The following is a 20,522-nucleotide window of genomic DNA, read 5'->3' on the forward strand; positions in this document are numbered from 1 at the left end:
TAGGCAAAAATGAGAGGGAATGCGCGAGGAAGAGGAAGCAGCACTGCGTAACAGTGCGTGAGTGGGAGTGAGCGGGCACTATGGCATCAGCTGTTTGACACTTGACACGATCGAAAGTCGCCTCCTCTCCCTCTTCTCTCCTCACGCTCTCTTGGCCATTCTTCTGCTCTCTTCTTTTTATTATTTTCTGAATTTCGAGTTTGTGTGCGATTTTGTTAAGCTTATTTATTCAGTGATTATAACCAGCTTTTTTAAGCACCATAAAAGTGCCAGCAAAGCGCTGTGAGAACAAAAACAAAACGAAGTGAAAAATCCAAAAAGAGCGAACGTACATACATAAGTAAATACAAATATATATGTACATGCATATGTAACGCATAAAGAACTCGGAGAACTGGACTCTTATTTTTAGCCCCTTGCCGAATATCCCGCTAATTTGTGCCGTTTTCTCTCCCGTTTCTCTTTGCAGCTTCTCTAATTAGAGTAAATCGCGATCATAAGCAACCTAAAGTGTGAAACCAAATGTTAGTCTAAGCCTAAAGTGTAAAAGTAGTTTAAGACCTCCAAAGTAATTGAAACCAATACGTGCTAAAACCAGAATTTAAACGCGTCTAAACCAAGCGCCTTTAAAACCCAACCTAAAAACCAATTCAAAAGGATATTCAGCGAATAAGTGAGAGAGAGAGAGCTCCAGTGAGAAGCTCTCTTTGGCCCAGAAGGAGCAACTATTTCATCCGCACCGTTGACCCGTAACTCGGCAAAATAGCTAAGTCCATTTTGCAGTTCCTCAAAAAGAAAAAGTCCCATCATAGTTCCACATCCGGCGAGGGCAAGCTACAGGCGCAGTCCAGTTGCGAGGAGGAGGGCGGAGCGGCAGCGGGAGGAGCGGGAGCGGCAGCGGGACCTCCAGCGGACCAGGCTAGCAGCAGCAGCAGCGGCCCCTCGTCAGCAGCCGCCGCCCACAAGAGTACGCCCCCCGCCGCCACGACCACGCCCGGTTCCGGGGCGGATTCAGGAGGTGCAAGCGGAGGAGCAGGAGGAGGGGGAGGAGGACCTAGCAGCTCCGGCGACGATCAGGCCCAAGTGTCGGCCAGCGCAACGTTCCGTTTGTCATCGCTAACGGGCACCATCTCCAAAATGGGCAACAACGCCACCACGTCGAACAAGAAGGTCGATGCCGCCGAGACGGTGAAGGAGTTCCTCGAGCAGGCCAAGGAGGAGTTCGAGGACAAGTGGCGACGCAATCCGACCAACACCGCCGCCCTCGATGACTTCGAACGCATCAAGACCCTGGGCACTGGCTCCTTTGGCCGTGTCATGATTGTCCAGCACAAGCCCACGAAAGACTATTATGCCATGAAGATCCTCGATAAGCAGAAGGTGGTCAAGCTGAAGCAGGTGGAGCACACGCTGAACGAGAAGCGAATCCTGCAGGCCATCCAGTTCCCCTTCCTCGTCTCGCTGCGCTACCACTTCAAGGACAACTCCAACCTCTACATGGTGCTGGAGTATGTTCCCGGTGGCGAGATGTTCTCCCACCTGCGCAAGGTGGGCCGCTTCTCGGAGCCGCACTCGCGCTTCTATGCGGCGCAAATCGTGCTGGCCTTCGAGTACCTGCACTACTTGGACCTCATCTACCGCGATCTGAAGCCGGAGAATCTGCTGATTGACTCGCAGGGCTACCTCAAGGTGACGGACTTCGGTTTCGCCAAGCGGGTCAAGGGCCGCACTTGGACGCTATGCGGCACGCCCGAATACCTGGCCCCGGAGATCATTCTGTCCAAGGGCTACAACAAGGCCGTCGACTGGTGGGCGTTGGGCGTGCTCGTCTACGAAATGGCCGCCGGCTATCCGCCGTTCTTTGCGGATCAGCCGATCCAGATCTACGAGAAGATCGTATCCGGCAAGGTGCGCTTCCCGTCGCACTTTGGCTCCGATCTGAAGGACCTACTGCGCAACCTGCTGCAGGTGGATCTGACCAAGCGATACGGCAATCTGAAGGCGGGCGTCAATGATATTAAGAACCAGAAGTGGTTCGCCTCCACCGACTGGATTGCGATCTTCCAAAAGAAAATCGAGGCGCCGTTCATTCCGCGGTGTAAGGGTCCCGGCGACACGAGCAATTTCGATGACTACGAGGAGGAGGCGCTGCGGATCTCCAGCACCGAGAAGTGTGCCAAGGAGTTTGCTGAATTCTAGAGGAGCTCTTCGCCAGTCAGCCCAATCCCCTCGTTCTGCAGGCGTCTGCAACTGCAATTGTATCCGCTACTGCGATTGTATCTGCAACTGCTCCTGCTGTTGCCACCGCCGTGGCATCGCGGACCACGTCCTCATCGTCGTTGTCGTCGTCTTGTCTATATGTCTACTACTTACAACTACAACAACTACAACTGTAACAGCCCCCACAACACTTAAACTACAGCCACATCTTCGTCTGCCTATCTATCCGCATCTATCTACTCCACATCCTCACAATGGCCAACATTGGATTTCTCGCCACACACAACAATTTACATCAACGTAAGTATACATAACTAAAATATAAAACTGTTGAGGGTTTGGAAAAATATGCTGTGAGTTAGAAATTCTTCGATACAAGCTTTACTCAGCAAAGAAAAGCAAATACAATTCTACATTCTGGTTCGTAGGTCTTGGGTTGAAAATTTAAAAAGTTGTTTACTTCATAATTTATTCACTTTATTTATTACTAATAACAACATTCTTATTCTTACTGATAACACAGTTTACTTTCATGTTTTTGAAATTCTGATTTTAAATGAAGTAAATAACTACCATAACCTAATGTTTAATTAGGTTTCAATATTACTATATGCCTTATATCATTTACAAATGGCACATTTAACTTCTTCAGCTTCCCACCTTTAGAATGGTTTATGAAGAGGAATTACTATTGACTTGCTGAGATATACGGGGAGAGGCGAGTTCCTAATTTATTATGCCATATATCAATTGGCGAATTCGCACAGAAGGCTATTTCTCACCATATTTGCCGGACGAGATATTAATCTATTGACTGTGTTTCGTACTTTCTTCGGTTACGATTCGCTGGCGAAAGCGAAGGGTATTCAGGGCAAGGGTATTTTCTGGGTTTGTTTTTGTTTTGACTTTGGCTGGAGATTGATGGACGAGTGGCTTGATTGATTGATTGCTTTCAGTGGAATGTTTTTGCTTGTTTTAGGGAGTGCGAGTGAGTGCCGGAGAGTTGATTATGAGACAAAAGGCATTTCAGCTTTTAGCTTTCAGCTCGTCCGTCAATTGTTCTGCCCGCGACAGTTGCCTCGTACACGGAATTCTTTTAATTAGTTTCCCTCGGTGACTTGGCTTATTGTGATACGCGGCTGGTTGCTGCCCTGCGGCTCCCAAACCTACGTGATGTTTTCTCAAAAAGATATTCGAGCATGTCCACTTACTCGCAGGCAGACCCCCGGGCCAGAAATACTCGTAAACATCGAATCATTAATTGCAATAAGCGTCAGAATGCGGTCGTAAACGTTAACTGTAGCTGGCAACTGTAGTTCAGACGGTTCTAATCTCCTCAACAGACAAACTAGACAGCTGATAGCAATGCAAACCAATTACGTTTAAAGGAATTCTCGGTGCTTAACGTAAATTTACACACAGAACTTGGTGGGTTGTAAATCTTGAAACTTTCTGGCTGAAATGTATTCATTTAAGTCCAGCAGTTCATTTCAGCAGAAGTAAAGTGAGAATCCATGTTCCGCATCTTCTGTGATACATATTCTTTAATTAAATAGCAAAATGCTTTTCCATTTTAATTTCCTGGGACTCCCACAATTTCCACACAGAATCATAGTCATTCACACTTGACCCATTTGAAAGGCCATCAAAAAGGGGAGAGAAAGCCATGAATAATGTCAAAGCAAAAGGCAGTAAGAGAAATATATCTTTTATTTTATGAAGTATTGCTCGTTTCTTTGCCGAGCTTTGCCCACCACGATTGCGTGCCCGTTGGCCATTACCGAAATTGTGTTTCTTTTATCAAAGCCAAAACGCTGCTGCTGGTAATTAATAAATTATAATAAGTTTAATGTCCAAACATCATGAGCAAAACAAAAACAAAGAGCTGCGTGCGAAAGCCGCATAAAGTTTAGAAATTGTGGAAATGCGAAAAACTAAAAACAGAAACGCAATCAAGGGTGGTGGGTGGTTAGTTCTGGGGAAAAGCTTGACTGCATCAACTATTTCGAGGCAGATCAAAGGGGAAAAATCCGAAACATATTCACGCCAATGTGCGGTAATTGTCGACCGTGACCTTGCTCGACCTTTGGCCTAGCCCCAAAAAAGTTGTCCATCCGAACATCTCACACTTTTGCTGTTTCAGTTTCTCCTTCGATTCCCATATGAACATTTCCATGCGACATGTGTTGTCTACAGTTTTATTGGCACCAATTATGCGTATAAATGTATGTATAAACATTTGGTTGTTTCTGCCGCTTTGCCAGCTGAGAAGGCCATCAATCATTTTTGTTTTGGGCCAAGTCAATTAGACCCGTCGTAGTCATGGGTACTAAGTGTCGGGCATTAGGTTTACTTATTTACATTAACTCGACGGCTTTTCTGATTGCTTATCAATGCAAAGGCGGCGGGGGGAGGCGTTATCACGCGAAGAAACCAGCTGGGAGTGGTCTGACTGGAAGGCACGCCCTAGTATTCGATTTCCCCCTGATAAGCCAATTAAACTTTTTCGCTGGCAAAGGCTTTGCAGCTCCAGTGAAGATTCCTAGGAAATAAACAAAGTAGTATAGAAACTCACTTTGTATGGTCTGCACGTCTTTCTTATCCATTTAGCTCGTGATATAGAAATGTTTTCGAAATTTAGGCTATTTAATTAAAATAATTATACATTTCTGATATGCATTTCAATTGCTTGACTGGTTATATATAAGTAAATAATGTATGTAGTGGAATAACTTGATTGTACTGTTATTAGTTCCCTTGTCTATGGCACTGTGCTGATGTGGAGCAAACTAAGAGCCAAAGTTCAACTCCCAGCTGGATGTCGTCGCCGAGCAATCTTGTTCTCAGAAGTTGCTGCACAAGCACTGAGATACCCAGCAACTTGGATCCAACACGCATCGCATTCGTCGTGCTCCAATAAGCACCTAGACCAAGCCAAGTTTAGCCGTCTAAGCAGTCGGCCCAAACACACAGAATGCAACTGCCAACGCGCTTGTGAATCTGAGACGATGTCTGCCCAATTTCGGGCTGCCAGAGGGAGGTGCGGGCGAACGGGGGCGGTAGATCTCAGACAGTCAGAGACATAACGACTAGGCCGGGCAGCCTTGTAACAGTGCCCTCAAATCGCGCTTTTCAGCCAGCCAGCCAGCACGCACGCGCTGCAAGTGCGGCCAAGTAAATGGCGATGGCGATGGTTACAAATTCTCGAGTACATCAGTAAATGAAATGCCCGGGGCTCTTTAGAGCAATAACAATATTTTAATTCCCCAGTAAAATTCAGAAACAGCAGTTATTCGTTTTATTAGAAAAACACTGCTATACATATGAAGTGGAATATTTTCATGCTTTTAAGTATTTTATGCCGTGTGAGCTCTTACAATCTGGCTGAGTCAACGCGTCGTATGAGCAATATGCAAAAGGAGCACATGAGAAATGAAAGAGCGGAGAAAAAGAGGCAAAGCTCAAGTTGTACGAGTATTTTCGTTTTCATACGCATGAAGAATAAATTAAACGATTTCTGCCTTTGCCTTAATTGTGTTTGTTGATTTTGTTAACTTTTTTCGCTTCGTTTCATTTCATTTCGTATGGTTGTGGTTTGATTTGGTTTGGTTTGGATTGGATTTTCCGTCTCAGTTTGGCAAACGGGTCTCAGTCGGTTTTTTAGGCCCCTTGGAAGCCCCTTTGAATCTGTCTGCCCCTCTGAAAATGTTAGGAGTGGCGTTCGCCGAATGCAGGCTATATAAAAAAAAAAACATTTAAATTGAGACAGCCACAGCGAGGCAAACTGGCAAACTGGCAAAATCATTTAAATAACGCACACGTCGGCGGCAGCTTCGTTTTGCTCGCCATGTTGTGCTCGTTTTAATTTTTGCTTTTTCGCGTCTTTTTGCGCTCAGTTTCATTTGTGCAATTATTTTCGTTGTCGTTGTTGCTTTCAAAAAATTGTAGCCGCTGTTTATTTTCGCTACTCTTTCCCTAGAACGCGTTCTAGTGGAATGCGAGGGCGTTTCGTTCTCGCGCGACCTCATAAAGTATATTCATTTGTATGTTCTCGATCAGGATCAGGCGATCTTACTTGCTGTCCAAGCAGTTGTTTTCCTTTCCTTTTATTGGTATCGTGTACCGATCGTTTGTTTGTTTATTTTCTTCACGTTTTATTGGGGATGTGCATTTCAGCCTAATGGGCACATTTCCCTATAAGACAAACTAATCAAAACTATATAAATAAATACATGAGCACATTGTGTTGTTTTACTTGATCAACATGGTTGCCTTCTTAGACTTCAAATATCTTTTCACAACAGCCGCATTAAAGTGCATTTTATACTATGCAAAACGGGTTTCCCTTATCACAGCTTTCCACTTGATCAAAGCGCATCTAATGGTCGAGGTATATGCCATTTCACGTTCTTATGCGGTGTGTATCTGTGAGATAAACGCTGACTTTTCCAGCAACCCCCATTCTAGCTATCTATCTAGCTGTCTGACTGTCCCGCACAGTAACCAGCAATTTTCATTCCGTATTTATGGGCAAATAAAATAGAATTGAACATGGAAAACGCTGCACAATGAAAATTGAAATTTTCCGTTTTGGTTTTCGTTTTTATGCCGTTCCTCGTTCCTCATTCCTCGTTCCTCGTTGTTTACCGCCGGTTATTTATGGGCAGGTGCTATGTACACATGCATTCGACGGTGGGGAATGACTTCATGCAAAATTTCAAACGCGACAAACGAAACAGAAATGCAGGGCAACTAGTTTATATGACCATGTACATGCATCGAACATGCTTCTCTTTTGTTTGCTATCGAATTTCTGCGAATTAAAATTCATTGATTCAATTTAATCTAGGGACATGTACGTGAGTGTAGTAGCCCACACTTTTCGATGATAACAACTTTTCAAACGGGAGGCACAACAAACCGACCACATCGACGAGTGCTGTGAGGCCCCCTTGAGGGCTTATCAGCGTGAAATCATTAAGAGAAAAATAAGCAACACTTATTGACGCCAGTTGTCATATGAGAGCGAGTGAGGTGGTTGCTGCCGACAATGGGCCAGAAAACTAAAACAAAACTTGGTCGCAGGCTAAAACCAAACAACAGCTGGCGACTGCTAAGCGATAAGAGCCAAGACGAGATAGAGCAAACAAAGAGAGTTATTAGATTCATATTTATGCGGCTCCCCGATCCATAGTTTTTTCAACTTTTCCCTAGAAGTTTCTCAGCCCTATTTTGTTCTTTCTGGTTTTTACTGTTTTTTAATTTGTTTTGTTTGGTTTTCTGCGAAAATGGGTTAAGAATATGCACCCCATTTGAGTGTGGAAACGAGTTTTATGCTAGTTTCAGTCAGTTATATCATCATCAACCCTCGCCATCGGTGCATTTCCATTTCCATTTTTCATGTGTCCTGATAACAAAGACAACAAAACAACAAACGCTTTATTGACTCCACATCTGTACCCCCTTTTTATAGGTATGAAAGTGTATATACATTTTCTATCTGACGGCTAACACACAATTACAGTTATAGTCGTGCGTCTAATTGAATTTGATAAAAAACAGGCAGAGAAATACAATTAGATAGACGGGGGCACGTGGTAGGTAGGCAGGGACTACTGCCTCTTTCCATACAACTGACATGTAATCAATAATAATTGTTGTTGTTGCTTTTGCAATTGCTGGCCTGACATTGAAAGAGGGCGACTCTCGAGGGGGCGTGGAGCGGTGTAGGCGGTGGTGGAGGTGGAGAAGGTGGAGGTGGAGGTGGGGCCAGGTGCCATAGGCAGCCGCAAGTAAATGAATATTGTTTTATTTGCCACCCAGGTCTCTGGGTTTCCCTTCGCTCACGCAAAGCGTAATTATTGATTAATTATTGTACGCCTTTTTCTTTTCTTTTGCGTCAAACATAAGAAACATACTGAGCAAGAGGTCTGCACTTGATCCTTTTTCCTTTTGCCTTTCTGTGCACTTTATGCCTTAATTGAATCATCAATCTCTTGGGTGACAAAACACTTTACCCCCGCCTCGATTCTAAACGTTTCCTACGCAGTTCTTGTCGTCTTTAATATATTCTTCATACTCCGTGTGCTCAATTTAATTGGGTTATTACGCATGGAAAGGTTAATCACGCTGCTGACGTCATTTGCGTACGATCGCCTTTTCTAATCACTTGTCAACAATTGCCAAGATGTCCTTGACCTATGCGAATTACTATATATACATATGTATATTCGAGAATGCCGCTCCTCTCAACGCTCTGCGGCAATTTCATGCTGCGTTAGTCGCAGCAGTTAGCACTCGAAGGCCATCCGCTGATAATTTAACTAATTCTATGCACTCACCTTGGAAAAACGCTGGCACAACATGGCGTATACGCAACACGTTTGCATATATTACGCATACGCAATGTGGTCGCGATTAAAGCCGCCAAGTGTTGGCTGTGTCCTCAGCTGCTGGTGTCGAATGCTGCCAGCAGCAGATAAATGTAATTACTGTCTTATCATAATTACGAGTGAAATAAACGCAGCAAAGAGATATTATACAGCGAGAGTATCCCAAAGGATAGGAGAGTAAAAAGCTAACAAAATAATATCGCTCATCGCTCATACGCCCAGTGCACTGCACACTCATATATATATATATGAGGTTATATATATACATATATAAAAACAGCTTCCCACTGAATTCTTGCGAACCACTCTCTGCTCCCCGCCCTCTCCCGCCCACTTTGAATGAATGTTTCAATGTTGCTGCTGCCTAGTTGTTTCAAATTTTAATTTTATTTTATTGCAGCGCACAAATTGTGTGCCATGTCGCCGGCGGCGCTGTTGCGTGTAAGCCCCTGCCCCTGCCCATCCTCGTCCATTATCCTCAGTGGCTCCTTCAGCCTGTGAGTGGGTGAGCGTTGGGCGAGGGTCGATTTACGAGTATACGTTATCTGCGGACTCGTTTATGACCTACTTTATTTGAATTTCGAACCCTTTTTATGATGCAAAAACATAAGGAAGAACACAATCTCTAAACAAATAAATCTCCTTTTTTTCCAATACCCTTATACTTTTGTTGTAAATGCCATAGATACAAGCAAATTGACAATTTTGAAACGATAAATCATCATATTAATGTTTCATATTATTAGAAATAATTCGCATATTCTAGCTAAATTGTATATGAAATGTATGAGCTATTTGTTTTGAATGACTAAAAGTTAAATTAGTTAATACGACTGTATAATCATAACAAATGGAATGGAATAATTTAGTTAGTTAGTTAGTTAGTTAGTTATTGTACTCAAAACTATTGGATCGCCCAACGCTTGTAGGTGCGTTGGTGTGTAATGTTAATTGCCATCATGCGCGCGCAAGACAAGTTGAGGCTTTTTATGGCCACCTCTCATCCGTGGAAAGCTCCTGTCTCTCCGCCGCTTTCCCTGCGGGCACCAGTTGACCCGGACCCGGACCCCGGAACCCGGACCCGACTCCGGCAATCCCATCAGCCCATCCCGTCCAGCTCTGGCCCATCTTGCCCTGCCCTGCCCTGCCCCTGGTCTTTAATTACTTTCGTAGTTAATTCTGTTACAACAAAAAACGAGAGTGGCGGCAGCAAAAACAGTGACAATGTCATTGCAAAAATTGAAATTTGCTTTTAATTTGCGCTTCTGTGTGGGCAGCCCATCAGTCTCGTAGTCTCTTTGGAGATTCGTGCCCCTCGTTCACTGGAATCCCCTGCCCCCCCGCCCCCTGCGTTTGTCATGTTTCCGTTTCCTGTTCATTTCACGACACTTCAGCTCGTTGCGTTGACATTTTCCATTGGGTCGATGAAAACGTGAAAATGTGCATATTTAACACAGAATAATATACGTGAAATTTCCTTTTAATTGATTTGTCTCGAGGGCCGGCATCGATTTTCCCTTCTTTGGTGCCACTTCATGCACGATTTTTCGCTTTTCCGCTTTCCCACTTTCCCTGCTCCATCAAGATGGCTGCCCGCTTTCGCTTGGCATGAAAATTGATTTGATTTCAAAGGCAAGAAGTTTATTGACATTAGATACGGCGCGAGAGCCTCTATCAATTTTTATTTTTCTTTTCCACTGCCCTAAAACTTTTCCACACTTTGATTTACGAGCAGCGGCAAAAAAAAAGAAATATATATATATATATACATCGATGGGAGGGCGCCCCGATAATTGGCATGCCGATCCCGATTCGCATTTCGATTTGGATTCTGTGCTCTTTCATTGGCCAATTTTGTGTTTGCCTTTTGCATTTGTCTTGCATTTGTTTGGTTATTAAACAAAGTTGAGGGTTCAAAGCGAGTGTCTGGATGTGAGACTGAGCAGAAATGAATTGGGAACAACAAAAGCGCCGAATGTGAATTGCAAATTGCAGAGCCTTTTCTTTTTATTTGGCGTTCCTTGAACCCAAAGTCAATGCAAGAAAAACACTCCCCTGAATGACCAGAGTGACGAAGTCCAAAAGGAAACTGCCAGAGGTTACTCAAGTGTATGGGAAAGTTTTCAAAAGAAATGCACATTGTGGAGAATTTAACCAATCAGTGTGTAGAAGAAATGGAATGGTTGGTGTCCGTTTAATGTGCTCACTTTTTTCTTGGTTTAATCAGAGTTATATTGTGGTACTTAGAACTGTTTAAAAGAGTTAAGCTATTCAGATCGATAGTCTATATGATATCAGTCAATATTATCAATATAAATTAATTAAAAATGCGTAGGCTTGACAAATTCTCATTTCAGCTACAGGCTTTCATACCTCTAAGTCCTTGGAATCTACTTTCATAAACTCTATCCCCTGTTGTCTTATCTCTCTCTTTGGTTGTCTCAGAAATATGTGAAATTTTAAGGCAGAGTTAAGTAGTTGACGACGTGCTTGGACGACAACTGAAGATTACTGACACAGTTTTTGACTTTGTACTCGTTTGCCTCTGCCCTATTTCCAGAGTGTTTAGTGTTTTGTGCATTTTAGAAAAGACCAAACGACGTCCAACTGGGATTGTAAGCTGAAAAAAGTGGACTGGGACAACGACATATTCAATTTTTTGCTGCCCGGACTAAGGGACTGTGTCGGTTACCTTGTTGGCCTGTAAATATTTGATGCCTTCAGAACACAGACTGCGTTTTAAAATGCGTAATCACCGACTAGGGAAACTCGACAACTGACTCCTTGGCCAGCTAACCAAATGGGAAAAGTGGATTTCTCGAAGGGAGTGAGTCGAATTTCGAGTTGAGTTGCTCGAGTGGCCGAGTGGCAAATGAATGAGCTAACTATAAATAAAGTGGAAAATCGTGAATGACGTGTATTTATACACCATTTGCATGTGGGTGGCTTGCAATATTTATAAGCTTCGGCATATGAAAGTAAGCTATATAACAATGGAAAGGCGATAAAAAGTCTGAGGAGAGTTAAGTATCAGTCGGTATTTCACAGGAGTTTCTTTTTTTTGGGCAAGACACTGAAGCGACACAGAGCAGCAGCTGGTCTGGTCGAACATTATGTTCGTGATATTGTCGCAGATATATGCCGCGGTGAAATATGTTCATTTATAGATTATATATGCATATGAATATATCTAAAGATATTTTCGGCTTGTCCACCACTCGCGTTGTCTTGGTTCTTAGCTGATTTATTGAAATGTTTTTCGTCTTTGTGCGCCAAACAGCGAAGGGGCTGAATCAACAGCGAAATTAAATCTTATATAAATTAATTTATTTTTCATATGATTTAAGTATCCTTTTTTTCCCGCCGTCTTTTAGAAATAAATACATGTATGCCAAGACATATTTTGATTGTTCTTTTTGGCAACATTTTTGTCATTGCCAAGATTCGCCCTGCCACCATTCGGTTGCTCCTTCTAGCTTTCCTACTCTTCCCCACTCAAACCCATTTAACCAAGTTCTTAGACAAGTTTGAAGCTCTTGGAGAACTTGTTACACCAAATGAGTTTTCAGATTTGTTCGAGGCAACTTTGCATGTTTTATGCAACAAAGAGATTATATGAATATTTCAGTGGCCCATCTTTCGGGTACTTTGCTTTGCAAGCCTTTGGCGTTATGATATCAATATTAAATGCGTTTACTTTTCGGTGCATTAAGACTGGCAACCATTTTTGTGTTTCGGTGAGCTTCAAGGCCAGCGTCAATCGCTGGATGGGTGAAAGTTTCTTCTGTCTGCGTTCATTAGTTCATTGTTACTTGGTACACGTAATGCCGCGGCCAAATTATTTCGGTTGCGACCTTATGTAATTCGAGACAATGGCGGACAAAAGATCTCTTGTAAACTCAATGCCAAACTCCAGCAACTCAGCTCACATCCGATACCTGAGCACATTGCACCTCTCCGGTTTCGGATACCCGAACGTGTGTATCTGTATCTGTATCTTTATCCGTATCTGTATCTTATGTGTGTATTTGGGCTACCTTTGCGTGGGTGCAGCGGCAGCGGCAGCGATTCAGTGACGCTTTTTGTTTCGGCGATAAAACGCCGCCTGCAAATGTTTTTTATCTTGTTATATTATTGTTGTTGTTTTTTTTCCCCACATTTCGAGTGTGCGAGTGTGTGTTTCGTGTAAGAGACTTAATATAGCACGCTGCTGTGGCTCGCTGACGTCATGGGACGTCCATGACTCTAGTAGGGGGTGGTAGGTGGGTGTTGGGTGGTAGGAGCAGCCAAGCATGTGCCGGACTGATAAGGCGAAAAATCTATAAAACTTTTAACATGCCAATATGCTCGGGGACATGGGAAAATTTCTCCACGCCGCGGGAGTTTTATCACCTTTCCTGTGGCAGTGGTCCTTTTATAAACCGTTCAGTTCAAGTGCCAATAGCGCAGTTATCGTTCAGCTGCCAGGATTGCACGTGCCGTCCGCAAAACGTTAAGCACAACATTATGTACAATGAAAGACAAAGGTTAAATAGTTTTTTAGTAGCTATTAGGCAAATTGTAGCATTTTACAAGCTTTAAGCCGTTTGAATATACCAAAATGTTCTTTTTATGTATACTATTTAATATGACAAACAATAAACGAGTGCATTCACCTAACATATATGAATGTATGTTGTCTGACTTTAGTTTTGTGGTTCCCTCATAGGGAAGTCATAGACACGACCTTGACCTAGCTGAATGCCCTGAGCTAATCGAGAAACGAGAAAAAACCACTGGCCAAATTCAACATATTAATAGAATCGATTCGCTTTCGGTGGTTTTGTGTGCCGAATGAGTTATCGGGTGTGCTTTAGCTCAATTTGATATGCGGCAGAGGTGAAGAAACCCGAGTAGGAAGTACAGACGCGGCTGAAGTCAAGGCTGGGTGGCTATGGGACCGGATCGGAAGAAGTCAAAGCCGATCGATACGAATACGATATGAATAAATTGTGATTTATGCAAATGCATGCTTGATTGAGTTTGCAGACACGACTAACTCTTATTTTTCGATCTTCGATATCTTTCAGCATTTCCCTCCGTGTTCAAGTGGAACAGTTCGAAGACACAGCCGGAACAATCTTTTCTTTCATCGAGTGTGTGGAGAAGGAGAAGGAGAAGAGTGGAAGGACTTGGAAGACGATTTGAAATCCGGATACCGAAACAAGATATAGAAACCGATAAAATAATGATTTACACATTAATATTCATTCATAACATATAGCGTATTTAACCACGAGACTACAGATATTTAGTTGTAAACGTAGCTTAGTCTTAACTAAAGAATACAAGAGGAACCGATTAAGAACCAGCAAACAGAAGCAAGTGCAAAGCGAAAGTGAAGTGGAAGACACTGAAAACATTAGAGGAAGAAATCATAAGAGGAAATCCAGGAGAATTGTCATCTAAACCAGGGCTAAAGAATTTCATTTCATTTCAATTCGATCGATCGTTTGATCCAGGTCGGTCACTCAGTCAGCTGCAGAAACACCAAGTTGAGAGAGTATAAAACGCTTTAATAATTTTTAAATGAAATACAAAAGGTTAAATGTAACACAAAAATTATGGCGCACACAGTGTGCTTGACAAAAAAAAACCAAGCGGCATCAGCAAGCAAGCAAACAAAGAAGGCAGGCAGGCAAATATAGCGATTCATTAAAGTTGTAATTGAGATTGAGTGCGGAAGAAGAGCAGAATCGTGTTTAAGACCCTCAAAATAACCAACAGCGAAAGCAAAAGCAAAAGTCGCCGCCAAATGAGGATACTGGACACTCATGATGACCAGGTGATGACCAGTGGGTGAAGTCAGTCCACTGGAAGCTCTTCTGCCCCCCGCCTTCCCGCTAAGCGAGCTTCACTACAAGTAGCCCCGACAATTTGGCGTCTTTACCTTACCGTAGACATGTCTCTAGATATTTATATATATTCGCGTATATAAATGTTGTACAATCAGCGACGACGTGCAACAATAAACCAACCAACCGCCCGCCCGCCCCGGATCAAAAACAGAACACAGAACCACAAATTAAAGCTGAATCAGAGCATTGTGCCCATAACCCATTTCAACAGTGGCACTTACAAGTATGCGCACTCACTCATAAATAGTTGTCCATCCACTCACTACTCGCAAGGTACCCACACCAACTACTCAAAACTCACAAAAGTATAAAACACACTAAAGCAAGTAAAAGTAAAAGTAAACGTAAACGTAAAAGTAACAAGAAACATTTGAAACGCAGCAAGAAATATATAAAGTAAAAAACAAATCTAAATGTTTACATTTAAGCAACATAAGAAAAGAAAAGAAAAACAAAAAAATCAACTGAAATTTGTGTGTAAAAAACGTATAAAACTTAGCATTAATGAAACTAAAGAGAAGCGGATGCCGAAGATGTCGACGGAATCATGTCTATATATACACAAAGATTGAAGCATTATACTTACCAGGAGCAGAACAAAGCGAATATCATGTGCTAAGTATAACTAATTGGAGCAAAGAGGAAAATGAAGAGAAAAAGGCAACTATATAGCAGTTATATTCAAGTAAATATCGATCGGAGTTATTTATTGTTTCGTTATGTGCGGAGAGGAGTGGAGATCATTTTAACTGGCCGTTAGGATCCATCGTAATCGAATCCATCAAATCGTTTTCGAACTACCTATTCAACTTTGATGGCACTTCTCCGTATACCCTTCCCTGTTATTATTTATTTCTAAAAGTGAAGACTTTTAAATTATGTTGTTGTGAGAGGAGAGATATAAGGAGCGAGAGCAACTCGGGATCGTAACAGATAACAGATAACAAATAATATTTAATTTATAGATACTTTTTATGTTTTCTATGATTATTTGTTCAACTAGTTGCGAGACAAAAGTCATAAATAGGCATTAATTAAGCATCTAAATTTAATGGTAAATAAACGTAAACAAAGCAAAAACCGAAATCAATCGACTAAGAAGACGATGTTTGTAGCCACGAAATGTTCACATCACAACCAAAATGTCTCCCCTTTATATGAAACATACACATGTTTATGTGTTTCCGACTCGTGTTTGTGTGCAAACCTGTCGCCGATCCTTTGATTTGTGTCCTTTGTCAGTCACCCACAGCCACACTCACACCCAAAAACCACACACGGACAACACACACACACAAACACATAAGCATATTCTGAAAATAATCTACGGTAGTCTGAGCATACAAATTTAATGTGGATATATAAAACTAAATACAAGTATATATATTCGAAACATATGTGCAGTAAGAGGGCAAGAAGGCGATCTTTAATTTGTGCAATTTTTCTCCTGTGTTAGTTAACTTTTTACGGTAGCTGTTAGCTGTTAGCGCAGCTCTTTGAATGTTACAGATACAGATACAGTATCTGAGGAGCCCAACCTGAGCTTTACTATCTGACTAACGATTTGAATGCTTTACGTTCTTGTATTAAACATACATTATGCACTAATTTGTACTACTTTTATCATCTGTCTCTTTTTTTTGTACTCTAAATCCCTTCCCCTGAGTCAAAAAGTTTGTTCGGTTAGTTTAGCCAGTAGAGAGGAAAACCTTTCGTTGTTGTTTCATGTGAGTGCGTGCGAGGTACATATTAACTAAATAAACATACATACATATAAATATATATGAATACTATGTGTGTGACAAGAACCAGAACGCAAGAAAATGAAAAAGCAAAATTCAAGTTATTTAATTTAGTTTGTACATTTAAGTTTATATAGCAAGTGCATATATATACAAATATATATACATATATATATATTTAAAAACCAACAAATAAGATGAGAAGTCTTGAAAAAAATAAAACATACAAAAACAACCAAACAAACACAACAAACAAGCATACAATAAAAAACAAATTTGCGAAAAATTAAAAGAATTATAAGTAAAACGATGGTTTAAAGAGGAGCGGAAGAGAAACAACAAAACACAAAGGAAAAGAAACAAACAAAAAAACCAATAAAATGAATTTGAAATCCTTAAAAAATATATACACAAACCGTGGGCGTTCTTATTCAATGGATGTTCGATGGACCGCATCTCATTTTAAGTGGGGAGAAAAGGGGCTCAAACTGAAACTGGAGATTGGTAGTACAGGCCACTCTTTGTTAGCTTCTTTTTGTTGGATGAGCTTTTGAGACGAACATGTGTGCCAATGGAATGGAAGAGGAAATTCTAAAAGGAAAACATCTGCGTTGCACATTCTTTATTATTTTTCCTCTCAATTGCCAGAGGACTTGTCAAAACAAAGTCCTTGAATCCCAGATGCTCTCGAAGGATATTTATATTGCAAGGATGTCTTTTGCATTATCGGACTAAGGTCAAGTTCATGTGTTTAGACGTTTCTATAAAAGACTTTACATTATTTATTCACTCCAGTCAAATTTTAAGATGTTTTTGTGCATTTTCGAGTAAGTATTGTATTTGAACTATTTTTATTCAGTTTATTTAATATTTTGAATTTTCATATATGCACACATGCAGTTTTCTTCCGCATCAATTTGAGTTGCTCTGCTTGTTCCGTATTGGCAAAGTTTTAGACCAAAAATGAAAACTTTCGACCGACAGGAACAACAAAGGAAACGGCAAATAAGAAAACTGAAAAGGACTGCGGGACTGTCAAAAAGTTGTGCATCATTTGTTGGTTTGTTTCGTTTTTCCTTTGGCTTCCGATTTTCCAGCACTAGTACACCTATGGCACACTTGCCGTCGGCTTATATGCCCCTATATTACACATTTTAGGGCAAAAGCGAAGGGAAAATACATGAAAAAAGAAAATACTGCTTATTTTTTGTTTCCTCGATTTGGGCTGCAGACAAAAGTTGGCGTGTGTATCGTACATGCCACGTAACCCAAACACTCGCAAACCCTCACCTTATATGCATATTTATATGATGGCAAAGGGGAGTTGGGAAGTGGACGTTCCGCATGTCTGAGGTTATTTATAGCAACACTTTTTCGGCCACATTCCCCATTCGCCTCTTGGACTCCATGGCTCCACTGCTCCATGGCTCCACGGCTCCATGGTTCCATGGCTCCACTGCTCCATGACTCGATGGGGCCTTCTGCGGCGGCTGCTCCTTTCGCCAAGTTTGTCCTTAAGATGGCCAGGACATGCACGAAAGGACAGCTAAGCAGCTTTTATGATTTGTGTGTGTGCGAGTGTGCCCGGGGCCGGGGAATTTTCCTTTATGCAGGCCGGTGACGGAAAATAATAATTCCCGACATGGCCAACTGAACATCGGCACGGGCACGGGCATTGTGTGCGAGACATCAAAGAGGAATTTTCCCTATAAATAGACGGCTCACAACCCCCTGGGAATGGGAAAGGGAATGGGAATCTGACTCTGAAACTGGTCCGGAAAATGCGATGAATAGTTGGCGGAAATTCGGCTTAAATTTGATGCAAGAGCTGAAGACAGGTGTGCGGCATTGCAGGTCTTGATAAATTCAATTATATAATGGTGTCATGTGAATAGCGTTTAAATCAGAAATAACAAGTATTTCCGTAGAAAATCACTTGCTTAATGCGAATGGTAAGATTTCCCGTAGAAATAAATGTTTTTATAAACCTTTTAATTAGAATAATCAAACCTATTATATGGTGCAATTATAGTCAAGTTATATATGTTACTCTTTCACCTTCTCGAGTATGATCATGGCCCAATACTCGCCAATCTACCGGTTTTAAAATGCGTTTACAGCGGTTTCCATTTAAATGCTAATATCATTAACGAAACCTTTGACATCGAATTATAAATATGGGCAGAGTATAATTATATCTATATCGCTTATTGCCGTATTTATTATTAAATAATGCACGAGCAGTACTTGACTTCGTGCACAAAGTGCTTTTAAATGGGTTTCACTGTATATCACCTCCTTTGGTATATTGGCCTTTCGAGCGGCAAAGAGAAAGGAAAGGGACGGCCAATTGGGTTTTCTCCCCAACAATTTCTTCGACCATTTGTGGTTAAGAAAATGTAGGTATATATTCATGTGGCCTGCTCCGGATTGTGCTAACGTGTTTTTGTCTTTGTTGCCAATTGTGCTGGCCCAGCGAAACGGTGGCTTTGGCAATTGGCTCTGGTAATTGGAAAATAAGTTGAAAATACGAACGTAAACGAGGCAAGGACACTTGGGTCTTTGAACCAAAGGAATCCAATCTACTCTGTGGAAAACCATGGATAAAATTGAACCAGCACAAAATGTATATATAGCAGAATAATTTGTTAAAAATATTCACACGAATATTTTCGGCGCTCAAATGAAATGCCGCGAATAATTTATCTGTGCATTTCTGAGACTTAAATTCTATATTAATCACGAAACTATATTTCGGATGGGCAGACTTGAAATTGCTATAAATCGAGCAAAGCATTCCGATGGCGATCGGGCATAAGGGACTACATATACATTTATATACTTATATATATTATCGCAAAGTGCTGGCAGCTGTGTAAACAAATTCCGAAGGCAGAGCACTCGGGGAAATAGAGTAGAAATGGTGACAGAGGTTGGACACTGGCATGCGTTAATTAAAAGTCTATTCATCAGTCTGTTCTCAGAGAACACCCAACTTTTACAGGGATCCACCGACAGGCGCTAACTTTGCAAAGTGACAGGGGGCATGGTGACTGAGTGCATAGCTCGATTTATCTGTGGCCTGTTACGTTACCGGTTCACTTCGTCGGTGCCCCGCTGGAAATGTGCCTCTCAAATCAACCAGGCATACACACATGCAACTCCACCCAAAGTGATCGGCGTGGAACCCGTCGAAATGGCTGCCCGTTCGCAGTGGATAATTGTTACAATTCACTTGGGCTCCACTGCAATTGCTGTGTTGCATCACCCGGCAGAACACAGGCGCTGCACTTATAAAAATCTTTATTGCCCTCGCACCAATTTCGAGTAATTTGGCTCCAAATTGGGGCTCAAAAACATTAGGGCAAACCGCAATGGGGAACGGCCCTAATAAAAACCTATATTTGCATTGTGTTAAAAAAATAAAAATGATAAAACATTAATTGTATAAAATGTATACCATGCTCTTAAAAGTTGGGAATTCTTTTTTTTCAGTTTTCATTAGCTTATTGAATTGTATCTGTAAGCATATTTACAGATACCGAATTTTAAGTGTACCCGTGCACCAGGTGAGCATTTCTAATTATTTATTAACATTGGCATTGTTAGCATTGGATATTGATAAACACCAGCGGATTCTCCGGCGCTCGGCGGGCGAATTCGTTTCTGAATGCCGGTCTGGGCCCGATTCGGATGCAGCTGAGTCAGCTCGAGTTTTGAATTCATTTTCCGACTGGCTGCGCACACAAAGTGACAGAACCACCCACCACCCACCTACCAGCCCGCCCGAAAATCGACCCCCATTCAGCCACTTTGCAGCGAGGGGAACGCGAATGCATTCGATGTTCGTAAACCTTTTTGTGGCCGTAAGTTTTACAAGCCATTCGAATGCGACGGTCCAGACTCGAGACCCCTTTGCATTCGCAATGTGTGCAATTATTTCAGTGAATTTACTGGTAATTGGATGAGAGGTTGGCGGCACAAGCGAAGTGATCTGGAGCACGAGAAATGAACAAAAGCTCCGTCGAGAAGTTGATAAGTACAAATGAGTAACTTAATTATATGCAAATTCATTCCCAGTGACTTTCCAGTTAATGCGAAAGTTGCTCCCGGCGTGCCTGCATCTAGATATATGTAGAATCGAGTATCTTTCGATCATTATAGATGTTCCCTGCTAATTCCCGGTGAGTAATAGCCAGCAAATTAATCCAGACATTCACGTACAGCATATGCGTATGTGTATACACACATAAAATTGCTCATAAAATTCG

At 41.9% G+C, this 20,522-nt stretch overlaps 1 protein-coding gene across 1 annotated transcript; it reads left to right on the plus strand.

Moving 5' to 3' along the window:
* The first annotated feature begins 759 nt into the window (after window positions 1–759).
* On the plus strand, window positions 760–15,595 carry LOC122620798 (cAMP-dependent protein kinase catalytic subunit 1). Its single transcript, XM_043798428.1, has 2 exons — window positions 760–2,520; window positions 13,682–15,595. The coding sequence occupies exon 1, from the start codon at window positions 1,138–1,140 to the stop codon at window positions 2,197–2,199; it is 1,062 nt and encodes a 353-aa protein (XP_043654363.1). The 5' UTR covers window positions 760–1,137; the 3' UTR covers window positions 2,200–2,520; window positions 13,682–15,595.
* The last annotated feature ends 4,927 nt before the right edge of the window (window positions 15,596–20,522 follow it).

The sequence above is a fragment of the Drosophila teissieri genome, chromosome 2L (genome assembly GCF_016746235.2).
Source record: "Drosophila teissieri strain GT53w chromosome 2L, Prin_Dtei_1.1, whole genome shotgun sequence".
Classification (NCBI taxonomy): domain Eukaryota; kingdom Metazoa; phylum Arthropoda; class Insecta; order Diptera; family Drosophilidae; genus Drosophila; species Drosophila teissieri.